Below are 13725 nucleotides of genomic sequence, written 5' to 3' on the forward strand. Positions count from 1 at the left end.
ACACTTGGCGTTCCAACTTTTCGCCAAGTGTCGTGCCACGTAGGATAGAATTATATAGAATTCAATTTCTAGGATAAAAAAGGTAGTTTAGAAATTTATTTTCAATCAAATTTGGATAGAAAATATAAAACTAAACTTTTAGCCAGGCGACGAGATAGCGACACTTAGCGTTCCAACTTTTTGCCAAGTGTCGTGCCACGTAGGATAGAATTATATAGAATTCAATTTGTAGGATAAAAAAGATAGTTTAGAATTTTATTTTCAATCAAATTTGGATAGAAGTTTAGGATAAAATTGTTAATTTAGAGTTTTATTTTTGATAAAGTACCAATATTTCATATGTACAAATTGAATTATAATTTTATTAAAAAAAATAGATTATTACTGTCATAAATTATCATATAAATTTATTTTTTGTATCATAATATTTTTTTGGAGCAAAGGAATTAGTTCAAAATGTACCACATCCATGATTTATAATATATTCTAATCAATTAAAATAATATACTTCACAATCTAATATAATTTTATTACTGTGTATAGACCTGTCAATTAGGTCGGGTCACGAGTCATTTCAGACAAGGTCAAAAAAAAAAAAAAAATCACCAATATTATTATTATTTGTCATTACATATCTACAAGTTTAAATCGTCACAAAAACACGTCAATTCCTAACTGATTTTGTATCAATGATATGTTTTAAAATTTGACATATAGATTAAAATATATCTTTAAATTTAATAAAGAACCCGGGCATCGCACGGGCACAAAACTAGTATATAAATAAAGTAGGCATTTTTGGAGAGCATTGGGAGCGCCACATAAGAAAAGGTATATTATCGACCAATTAAAAATTAGATTTCTATTTTATTTTAGAATTAAAAAAATCACTCACCACCTAAACAAAAGTGACGAATGAAATTTTAAATTTTTTCCACGTGCGTAAAAACGACGAATAGTAATTTATTAGAATTTTAATTATTTAAGAACACTAAATTTTATCATTTTTATTTGTTACAAATAAAAATTATCTTTAGATATTAGGATCTATATTATTTAAAAAACTAAAAATTATATTTTGATATTTAAAAATATAAATTATCATTTGATGTTAATGGTTTTATGTAAATATCTGATGATATGATATTTTCATACAAAATTTTAAAACTTATAATGCAAGAAAAAAAATTAAGAGATCACCTTAAAAATATTTATATACAAAATGTATAAAAAAATTCGTGCATCGCTCGCCACATAAGCAAAAGTAATATTTCGACCAATGAAAAATTAGATTTATATATTAATTTAAAATTTAAATTTTCAGTCGCCATTTAAGAAAAAAATAACAAATGAAATTTGAGAATTGAATACAAAAAATAGTAATTTAAGATATAAATTATGAAAAAAAAACAAAAATTATCTTTTATATTATCTTTTACATTAGGATTTATATTATTTTAACAAATAATTAGAAATTAAAAAATATATTTTGATTTAATGATTTTATCTAACTATCCGATGAATGAGATAATATTTATTTCAATTTATAAATTCAAGTTCTGTATACGTAAAATTTGAATAAGAATAATTTAAAACTTTACAAAATATTTTACCTTAAATTAATGTTAAAATAATAGAATAGAAAATAAAAACAAAAAATATAAAAAATAAAATATTTAAAAACCGTGCTTACATCTAGTCATCATCTACTTTAAAGTTTTTTTTTTTTTTTTTTTTTTTTTTTTTTTTTTTTTTTTTTTAAAAAAAAAAACCCATCTACTTCAAAGTTAGTTGTTAAGGAAACAACGAAAACTAAATTTAGCGTAATAATATATTAATCTATACCACATCCATTTTTTAGATGGAACACATTGACTTTTATACCTTGTCAATATTTTGACTTTTATTTCTAGACAGTTAAAATTACAAAAATTTGAAATTATGTAAAGAGTAAACAAGACTAGCTAATCAAACAGCACCAATTTTCTAATGTCAATTTTCAATACCAACAAAATTAAAATTTATTATATAATCTACGTACATCATATGACTTACCGAGCTAGGTCTAACTTAATTACTTAACTACGCACTGTCACAATTTTTTATTCTCTATCTCACCCTCTCTCCAAATTGATGAATTATCGATGTTACTAAAGTTGCATCTATTTTTTCAAGAAAAATATAAGTAATAACAAATCAAGCTCGAATCAAAATATTAAAAGACACACCAATCTCACCATAAGTTATCACGATATAATTCCATACCAAATTAATTTCACTGATTTCATACCATTAGTTTTCCTTCCCATCCTCATAAAATAAGTTTTCTTTAGCCTCAATTAATTACCTATTAGCCAATTAATCTATTAGGCCATGTTTGTTTTAAACATTCATATAAAAAACCATAAAATTCATATGATATCAACAAATCAAAATAAATCGTTATCACAATAGTTACAACTTACTAGTGTACCCAATATCCAATATCCACATCATAATTATCACCCTAAGCTTATCTTTTATACATCCACGGTCCACCCTCATTATTAAAGAATTATCCTTTACAAATTTCTCACCCAATAAAAAGTCATACGACATCATCACTAATACGAAATACTTCGTATAAGATTTACATAAATTAATTTTTTTTATTCCGCAAAAAAAAAACCCAAAGGAGGGAATCCAAAATTAGAAATAACAAAGACACGTGCAAGTCATGTGCATGTAAAAAAAAAAAAACCTGAATCACCGTCAACAAACCTCCGTTATAAATACTTGGTATCACCAAAATACCGTGACACAAACCAATAATGCGTGCCGCTGTTTCCCCGTAATACATTTTTCACCTTATTATAAATAAATAAAATAAAATAAAATTATATAACCCTTATTATAATATTTTATTCACATTTATACTTATATTTATACAATTGATTTTCCCCCAAATCAAAAATCCCTCTTTTCTTTCCAACCCTAACTTTTAATTTTATTTTTCTCTCCATTACAAATTCCTCTTCATCCCGCTCATTTCTCCCCTCGCTTTCTCTCTCCTCCTCTCAAATCTCCATTTTCGCGCCTTCAATTTCATGAAATTCTGATCATATAATATCATAATAATAATAATAAAATCATGGGAAAATACATGAAAAAGGGTAAAATTACAGGGGATGTAGCAGTAATGGAAATCCCTCAATCTTCTTCTTTGGGTGTTCGTACTAGGGCTCGAACCCTCGCTCTTCAACCAAACCCTGAACTTTCTTACCTTCAGCTTCGTAGTCGCCGCCTTGAGAAGCCTCTTCCGCTGACTCCGCCGCCGGTTAATTCGGATTTGAGGAGTCGGGTTCGGGTCAACCCGGTTAACTCGGGTGGGTCCAAGAAAGGGGAAAGTGGTGTTGTTGGTGGTGGACGAGGGCGTTTTCGTCATTTTACTGATGGGGGTGATTCCGAGGATTTTCATGATCTGGGTACTGTTGAAGCTTCTTTTGGAGAGAACAATTTAGATTTTGATTCCAGAGAAAGGTTTGATTTTTATTTTTATTTTTTTGACTTTTAATTTGATTTTTCATTGATTGATTTATTTGGGTTTGTTGTGTTTGGTTTGGTTTTGTTTTGTTTAATTTAATTTTAATGTTTTTTTTTTGTTGTTGAAAATTTATTAAAATTAATTGTTGAGAGTGGGATTTCTTTAAAAATGGGTAACCTTTCTTTTTCCAAAAAGATGAATATTGAAAACAACACTTCTTGTTCATGTATGCCATCTGTCAATTTTTTCTTGTTTGATCTAGAATTGTCTTTAATTTTTATTTTTATTATTGGAACTCCTCAAAAGTTCTCCTTTTTTATTTTATTCTCATCAAAATAAAATTTAAAGGAAATAAAAGTAGAACTTTGTTGTAAATTTTAATTTTTTTTTTAAAAGTAATTTTTTCGAAGAGGGTTTTTTTAATTTTTATTTTCATAGGAAACAAAAATTAGAACAAAGGGAATTTATTGGATTTTTTTGAAGAGTTTTTTTTTTTTAATTTTCATGGAATTTTCATAGGAAAAAAAAAACAAGAAAAAAGGGAATTTATTTGATTTTTTTTTTTTTTTGGAGTAAAAAAAAAGTATTTTCAAGTGCATCAAATGTGGGGCGAAAAGCGGAATATTTAGGCTCAATCATGTGAGTTTTGGGTTTGCACACATTTGTGAATATAAAGTATCTTCAAAAAATTGAAGCTTTTCAGTTCCTCAATTTAGAACCTTAGCTAGGTAGTTGTTACTTTCTCTTTAAAAAGTAAAACAATAATTCAAACTAAGGTTGCTATTGTATTTTTGTGGAATTATATATCTGTTGTTCATATTCATAATTATCTTGTTCCGACTCCGGTTTAATGGAGTCGGAACACGACAAACCGTCTTATACAAGAATTTGTGATATAAAATCGCCCCAATTACAAATTATAGCTTACCTATGACTTTAGGAACATTTACCGTGTTATAGCTGGCCAACCAAATCAACACAAGAATTGTAATTTTAGGAACACCTCATTTTTGTATATTTTTTGTTTAATTCATATAATATGTCATGGGCCAAACTTATGGATATCAAATAGAATCCAAGAATATCTCCTTTAGAAAGCAACTTATGCTTTTGGCTGTTCCTGTTCATTCAATGCATCCTCCCTCAGCCTATCTGTTTCTTTCTCTTATGGCTTTTATATGAAGCCAAATGTTTTCTAACCTTTGTGACCCGTGACAATATATCATATAAAGAATCTAAGATATAGCTCTTTTTGTTTATCAATTCGTTTTCGGTGTTTGATGTTTTTGTAGGTTGGTAACGAGTTCTTTAGGCACGGATGAATAAACCCGTCTATAGGCGTTAATTGGTATTGAATTGTGGTATTGTGCGCGATATGTAGTAAACATTTCCATTGACGCGATGTAACCTTAATAGAACCATTCAATTGAATATCTTACACGCCCTTGCTTGATATGAGTACATTATTAGTTGAGCTAACTTGTTGCAGCTCGTCTGCATCGGTCTTGAGAAACAATATAGCTCTGCATGATATTGCTGCCATTTCATAATTTATATGCAATACTAAAACATGTTAGTATTGAATGGTGGAAGTAGTAGTCTTAATGAATTTCATGAGTGGTTGGTAATAAATTGTGGTGTTTTAAGATTGAATTGGGAGCAAAGATGAGTGTTGAAATGTCGGCAATAAATCATTCTGCCATGTGTTTTTTGGTTCAAAATGAACCATCTTGTATTGTTGGGGACCAATGCCAAATCTGATTAATGTACTTATGGTTATACTACGATGTTAAATTTTATTCTTATAAAAAGATAAATAGCTTCAAGTTGTCCTTGTGCTTTTCTTTATGTAATAGACTGTTTATCCTTAAAGCCTGTTTCTTTAATGTCCTGCATGAATTTGTTCTGGTCTTTGGTTTTTGACTGTTCAAGAATTGAGTTGTGGGATTAAATATGTTGTGCATTTAAACTGCAGGAGCACCCGGGAGAGCACCCCTTGCAGCTTGATTAGAGACGCTGAAACTATTGGGACGCCTGGATCTACTACTAGACCGACATGCTCCACTGTAGTAAACAACCGAAGAACTAGAAGTACACAAAGAGCCATCCCGACAAACCCGGAGATGGAAGAGTTCTTTGCCGGGTTTGAGCATCACCAGCAGAAACTATTCATTGAAAAGTAATTATTTCCGCTTTTTACTTGTTTCTTCGGGTGTTTTTCTTCTGCTGCTATGTTCAACAAATCCTTATGTTGGTCGAATTTTATATGTTGCAGGTACAACTATGATATCAAAAACGATATGCCTCTCCCAGGACGTTACGAGTGGGTACGAGTAGACAAGTAGGAGGGAAGAATCTGCAAAAAGCCAATGCACATTTCTTACAAGAAATTATGGAAAAAGGAAAAAAAAAAAAATAGAAAGAATGTGTAACCTGTGATTTGTAACATAAGTGCAGCTGACTAAATATAGCCTAACCCTTCTTTATTAGGTAGCTTAGCAGAAGACTGATTTTAGCTTTTGAGATCCAAAGTGAAGATAAAATGATTCTGTAGGTTTAGAATTCAGTTTATGATGGTTTGTATACACCATTGTATTCTGTAATTGATATCATTAAATATTGTTCCGAAACCAAATGTAGTAGACTAGTAGCTTTCAAGGAGTTTAATCATAATTTCTCCCCCTTATTCACCCCTGCATTTCTCTGCTTTCATTGATATATGCTGAATTACGCTTCTAATGCCGCGTATGTTTGGGTTTAAGCGTCATATTACTAGTTTAAATTACACTATCAACGCTTAATCGATCTGTAACTGTCATAGGATATAATACTGAATTCTGATGTTTTACAGCTAGTAAAGCTGCATGCAAAAAACCTGCATAAGATGTTTTATTTAGCTCTTGTATTCTTTTAATGACTTCTTTTGATGACGAAGTTAACCAAGGAATTTGAGGATGACTTCGCAATATTTTAGGCGATACATCTATATTTAATGTTGTCAAAATTTGAGTCAGAAACCTTTTACATGACATATTTGGTATCTACTCTGCATCTTTGTTTTCTTACTGTCAATCTGCTTAACTTTTAGGATACCAAAATGCTGTATTTTTTCATTAATTTTGTCTATCAGCATGTGAATCTTCCATGGACTTTATAATGTTTATAATCATCTTATTACCACCTTCTTCAAAGATGGAGGTATTCGTGACACTGCGATATGCATTGAAATGGATGGTTACACGAAATCTAGGCACAACTCGATATGTGCACGAGCTAGGCATGGCATGACATATCACAATATAGTCGGAGTTACAATGTGAGTACATAATGCAGTTCTCCTTCCGGTTACCTGATCTTTGACTGAATGGAAGTATATTGATGAAGTAATGCTTTAAAACTGTCAATCTTAAAGTAGCATGAATACTCCAAAATTCCAAATGCACCCAAATCTCCATCACTTAATATGGTACAAGCCTACATTTAATAGAGTTTTCTTAGAACTCGTGGTTAATGTTTCATTTTGGACATTATTCAAGGAATAGATGTTGGATCCCCAAGACCCCAAATATGATATGATTAAAACTCCTTTGGACTAGAGACCTTATTAAGTTCATGATTCCTTTAGTAGTTATGACTTATGGAGTAGGCATGCTTTTATTGTTCTATAAGATTTGGGGCATTTCATTTCTTTTGGTCATTTTCGTAATAACAAAAATAATTAATTATCTCGAGAAAATGCTATATTCTTAATTAATAAGACATTAGTAATTCTAGTATAATAATTAAGTGTATAACATGATATTCCAATCAATGTTTTTACGCGTATATAAAGCTACATTAGTCGGTGATGTAGACGGGATTCCATCCCATGTCATAGGTGCTAACCTAGCCGATATTTACGACAAATTACATTGATATGTTAAGATAAGTTGAGATTATGATAAAGATGGAATATCTAGATTAGGATGATTCAATATTGATTAAAATGAATGAAGATCATGATATTATTCTCTAACATACCTTTTCTTAAAGATAAGATGAAAGAGCTTTTAAGTGACGTATTGATTAAAATAAATGAAGATCATGATATTATTCTCTAATACTTTTTCTTAAAGATAAAATAAAAGAATTTCCAGGTAACATATTGATTTAAAAAATAAAGATCGTGATATTATTCTCTAATACATTTTGTTAGTGATTAGATGAAAGAGTTCTAGGTGAAATGAATGAAACCCAAAAATTCGATATTAAAAAGAGTGTGCCGCCTCTCGTGCTACACATAGACTCGAACCTTATGGGGTAAAAAACACAGGCACAATCAAATCAAGTAAAAGTAGTATCTCATCATATAAACTCATGAATTGGCTTTGTCTTGAACCCCTTGTTTGATAATTATAAACACAACTTCTACCACACTCTCTCAAGTATAACCCCAACCGCCCTCATTTTGGGTCCATGGTACTATAGTACTATTATTCTTGAATTATAACCATTAGACCATATATTATAATTATGCATGTATATATTGTACTATAATTTTTTTTTTATTTTTTTTTACCCCCTTAATATTCCCTTGTTTTAAAGTCATTTTCAAAGTGTTACTTTCATAGTAATAATATGTGTCACGAACTGTTTTGCCTTAATGAAACCAAGCTATAAATCTGCACATAAAAATCCAAACTTTAGCTGAAAGTGATGTTTTTTTTAATATATTTTTTTTACCACTGTTACACTTCCGCAACTAGGGTAAACTTGTCCGCATTATTCTTGTGATTGCGCAAAATTTGTAGTAACAAGTTTTTAAAGTTGTTCAGTTGTGAATTTTATTGTAAGTTGTAACATATGGTTTTAAAATTGTTCAAATAATTGAGACTTGTTCAAGAGTTTCTACTTGGTTGAATATAATTTAGTGATCTCTGGTTCTTTGTCTTGTGAAGCTTGGACAACTTCCCTAATTTGGTTCATGAGAGTAATGGCTACACTTTTGCTTTGCGGAGTTGGGTTTCACACTTCAAAATTGATTCCTACGCTTTTGTTGTCAGCGTGTGTTTTCACTACGTAGTATTATATATGAACGGGCAAAATTTGCTTTTGAACCCCTGTTTTCGACTTATCAATTCAACGTCAATCATATTGAACAAGTGGCCAAAAATTTGTTTGGTCAAGCTCTAGTGTGAGACGATCTCATGTCTGATAAGTATTTATATAATTTGTCATTACAAAATTTGATAATTGGTCATTTAATACCCTTGCTTAATTTTTAGGAGTAGCTCCTTATGATACAACTATCTCACACAATAAATCAAAAATACATAGTTAAGCAATTAAGGGTCTGGACTGAACTGAACTAATTGGAGCTGAACTGAACTAAATTGAAATGTTTATGAGAGGATGAAATTAGAAACTAAACTGAACTGAAATTAAGCTGAAGGGAACAGGTCCTAAGCCCCTATCCTTCACGAGTTGTAAGAGTATTGTGTCATTGACAAGGTACAACAATTATACACTTGCTAAATGCTAATTAAGCTTTGTGGTGTTGACGTGGTACAAGGTCACAAAAAAAAGTAAATCAGTTGTGTTCGATTCTGATTTCATGTCAATTTTGAATTGTTCACCAAATGTATTACACTTAGTTAATTAAGCGTTGTAGTGTTGCCGTGGTACAAGGTCACAAAACAAGTAAATTAGTCGTGTTTGCATCTGATTTCATGTCGAGTTTGGATTTGTTCACTAAATATATCAACAACTATATGTAAAAAGTACATAAAAATATTCTGTAATTGGTTATGATTGATTCAAGTTCATGTAGTGTCGAATTCAAATTACTTTTTATATTTACTGATTGATATGTATATCATGTTGTATATCATGTATATCATGTTGTATTCAAATTACTTTTTATATTTACTGATTGATATGTATATCATGTTGTCGTGTTGTGTCAGAGATTGTTAATTCTATATCATTTATATTTCAATGTGCGACATACTACCAATGAGATTTAGATATGTGTATATATACGTACAATATGTCATAGGTTCAAATCTTATCATATTGTAATACTCTTGTGACTTATTTAGCCAATAAAAACCAATGTGTGATGCTTTTATTAGGAGGTTCGCGTGATGGGTAACATAGATATCCAAGCCATCTGCAATGAAGACAAATAATTAAAGGCATCAAAGTAGTGGTGCATGTAGTTTTAACCAATCTATTACTGTATTTTTCCTGTTTCACTTCACTCTCTTCAAATGTTGTGCAAAGAATGGACGTTATAACGACATATACGATGGACAAGAAAAGACTATCTAAGCATTAGTAGTGCATGACTCATATATATGCCCTAATTTCTGACTTTCGTGTTTTGAGTAACAGTGTAATTTAGTATGTTCTTGAAATTTGTTATTGTCGGTTTGTTCTCAATTTCATGAAATTAAAATGCATGCATGCGTTTTTTTTATGCCTCTTATTCTTCAATTGCAACATATTTTGATGTATGAGACAGTCAATGATTATTTTGTCAATATTAATGCATGTAACTCATCATATAGTTGTCAAATTCTATGAAAATGAAAGGAAATCCCAAGGGATCGGAATTATTTAGACTAGTTAGTTCACAACTGAACTCACTACTAGTAATTTAAAGCAATTATTGTAATACTTGTTGATTTGATGTATTATGATTTGGTCCGATTATGTCTGATTCGGTTCTATAGCAAGGCTTAATTTGACGTAACTTTCCTTCAAAAAACAAAGATTTATATTATATTAAACAAGTTTATTGTTTTAGATGTGACATTAAGTGACAATATAGTGGAATTTTAGAAGATTAAATTATATTAATTTTCGAAAAAGGTCTATTATTATGAATATTGACGACACTTAAACTTTTAATTTCCTTAAAAACATAAATTCTTTACCAAAGCTATATAGAGCACATACTCCATAAGTCTTTATTATACACTAATGATTAATTGGCCTACTAGTGACAAAAGTTGAGGGTCCATTTATAATAGAAACGCCCATTTGAATTTTACCTTCTTTCTTTGTAATTTGTAATGTCTTTGTGCCTCATATGGACCAACTAACATAATCGATACTAAGCAATTTGTCGTGTATTGTAGATTTGGGCCGGGGTACTTGCCACATCACATAGAGCTGCTTGAGAGCAACTATCCTTCTGCTTCTAACATGAATAATCACCCAAAATCCAGCTTTACTAGCGCCCAAGAGTGGTAGGATTATTTGATGCTGATTGCTACAAGTACATACCAAGTGTTTTGTTGCATTTGCATACAAAACATGCAAACAATATAATTGATAAACAAATACTTTAGTTTTACCTTCCAATGAAATATCAAATTAATTACCAATATAATATATGTAAAGCGATACAAGATACAAATTCTAGTGGGTGTTTTTAGTTGAAATAGTGATTAGGGATTACAGATAAACTCACATGTATCTTAAGGGTATTATCATATTACCAATTTACCATAATATGTGTATTCATGAAGAAATTGACAACAAAATGACCATTTTGTTGTTTACAAAAAGAGAAAGAAGTATTGCTTCAAAAAAAAAAAAAAAAAAAAAAAAAAAAATTAAAAAACAAACAAACAAACGAGAAAGAAGTATATATTTACAAAGGTATTTGAAAAATCCATAGTAAATATATTCCTATCCTAAATAATAGGGAGTACTTGTATAAGATTATGATAATATTCACAATATAAAAATTTCTAATAATAGTGTTTAGCAATATCCATTTGATCCTATGTTAGTTCGGAAAATTTGCATTGGATCATATTTTAATTTCCTTCGATCATATTTTTGTTTGTAGAATGAACTTCCATTCGAGTTTTGAGGTGTTTGACCTCATAATAAAATATTTTGGGACTTGTTTCAATAATTAAGCTTTTTTTTGCATGTATCAGTTCTTGCAAATTATGTACGATTTTTGAGGTGTTTGACATGAATCTTATGATGTCAGTTGAGTTCAATCTCCCAAACGGCCAAACCCATGCATGTACATAATATAAAATCACATTTAGATTAATTTTCTGTAGTGATTTTTTAGCATTCCAAAAACCATATTTTTGACATCTTCAAAATCTCATCTCTATTGTGGTGAAAGCAAAGTGAGAGTGCTTTAATAATAACAATCATCTACACTTACAACAACCTACAATACTGTTATAAGAAGAACACCCCTTCTGTTTTTAAGGACTTATTCTCTTCAGCTTAATTTCAGTTCAGTTCACTTCAGTTCTATTCAGTTCCTAATTTTCTTCTCTTAAAACAATTCATTTCAGCTCACTTCAGTTCAGTCCAGTTCAACTCTAATCAGTTCAGTTCAGTAAATCAGGCCCTAAATACTTGCTCAATTTCTACTTTTTGCACTATTAATTTATCTTACTTTGACTAATGTTTGTGATTTATATATAAGAAAAAAATATAGTCTTGTGGGTACGTGTTGAAATCATCTCAATGAATAGAATATTAATTTCAGTTGTTAAAATTTATACTTATTAAAAATTAAAGATATCATTGATTAAAAATTTGTATCGGCATACGTGCCCATGAGCTAGAACTGGAGCAAGTATTTAAAAACGGAGGGAGTAATTACACCTAAATCATTGTTTTTTTTTTAAAAAAAACCTTAACCAAATTTATTTCCAAGTACATTCAAAGGTTAGATTTAATTATACACTAGCTTATACTCCGTACTCCATACCTCGTACCTAGCCGAGGAAAATAAATGTAGGCCATGCTCTTTTGAGCTTCTGGGTAGAGCAAAACAAATTTTAGAGTTGTCAGTAGAGCAGATTAAGGGTCTATTCTGTTCAGCTTAATTTCAGTTCACTTCAATTCAGTTTAGTCCAGTTCAGTTCCTAATTTCCTTCTATCAAACAATTAATTTCATCTCTATTCAGTTCAGTTCAGCCCCAATCACTTCATTTCAGTAAATCGAAACGGGCCTTGAGTCAACCTAACAGATTTCAAAATAGCAGACCATCTCAGCTCTTAACAACAGGACCATAGTAGTATGGTCTATAATAATCAGGGTTGGCTTAAAAAAGTCATCCAATGGTAACTACCAATTCATTAAAACTTTGAAAAAGGAATTTCTTGGATTCCTTTCAGCCAAAAGGCACTGAATTGGTGAATCTAATGCTACCCTTACATTATTAGGAGTACATTACTCCATTTTTTTGAAAAAAAAAGAAAAGAAAAAACAGTGTTCTCAAGTAATAGTTGGACTAGTTAGAAACTTTATAGTAGAATCTGAATTCAGGAGGTTTTGGCATTTTTATTTCTTTCCCTACTAAATTGCTGACAGACTAAAAGTCATACATAACATTATAGTTCATTTGACAGTTTTCTGCACCCCTATTATGTCATTTTTTTTAAAGATTTCAGTGGCTTTTTGAGTGATATAACAAGAAGTGGGCCCTAAAAATAAAAAACCTACAAGTGGGCATTTATTGTTATTTTTTCTCTAATTTCATAATTATTTTTACATGTATATAAATTTTTTTTGAGGAATAATATTTTTTTGAAAGATTTTATAGTATATGTATATAATACTAGCACCTAATCTTTCACAAATAATTTTCTTGGATTTATTTTTTAAACATCCAAAAGAAGTCCACATTTTTTTTTTGAATTAAATTCATAATGATCAAAATGATTTTTTTTTCCCATACAACTCATGTTTATTGAGCATAATCCCTCCCATATTGGAGACATTTAGAGGGAAAATGGAGCTCACTTCCTCCTCCCTTTATTTTCCCTCCCATCACATCTCCTTCCTTTCCTTCTTTCTTTGCTATTCAAAGAAAGCGTTAAAATTGGTGTTGAGCCTAACACATATTTACTTTAAGTTATGCATAAAATCTTTAGAATGGTTAAAAAACCTCATCTTAATATGTTAGGAAAGTTGTAATATTATGAGCTCTTTTGTATTAGGATTCCAAATAACAATTACACAGTAATTTTTCTTTTACTTTTAGTAACTAGTTCGGGTTTTGTCAGTTTTATCGATCTAGTCTTAGCATAACCGGCCTTGTCTATAGGCTTTAAATTTTATATTTTCAGTTTCGGTCCGATCCAATCTTAGCCCGTGCATGTGATATAAGTAAACTCTTTTACTAATTCTTCTTGCTCTTACATTCTTATCCAACCCTGTTAAATTTCTT

The 13725-nt window shown here is 30.1% G+C and overlaps 1 protein-coding gene across 1 annotated transcript; it reads left to right on the forward strand.

The window, feature by feature from the left end:
* The first annotated feature begins 2886 nt into the window (after positions 1 to 2886).
* On the forward strand, positions 2887 to 6221 carry LOC110728121 (cyclin-dependent kinase inhibitor 3-like). The gene is made up of 3 exons (XM_021907765.1): positions 2887 to 3519; positions 5499 to 5702; positions 5799 to 6221. The coding sequence occupies exons 1-3, from the start codon at positions 3131 to 3133 to the stop codon at positions 5866 to 5868; spliced, it is 663 nt and encodes a 220-aa protein (XP_021763457.1). The 5' UTR covers positions 2887 to 3130; the 3' UTR covers positions 5869 to 6221.
* Positions 6222 to 13725: the final 7504 nt, after the last annotated feature.

The sequence above is a fragment of the Chenopodium quinoa genome, unplaced genomic scaffold (genome assembly GCF_001683475.1).
Source record: "Chenopodium quinoa cultivar QQ74 unplaced genomic scaffold, ASM168347v1, whole genome shotgun sequence".
Lineage (NCBI taxonomy): Eukaryota > Viridiplantae > Streptophyta > Magnoliopsida > Caryophyllales > Amaranthaceae > Chenopodium > Chenopodium quinoa.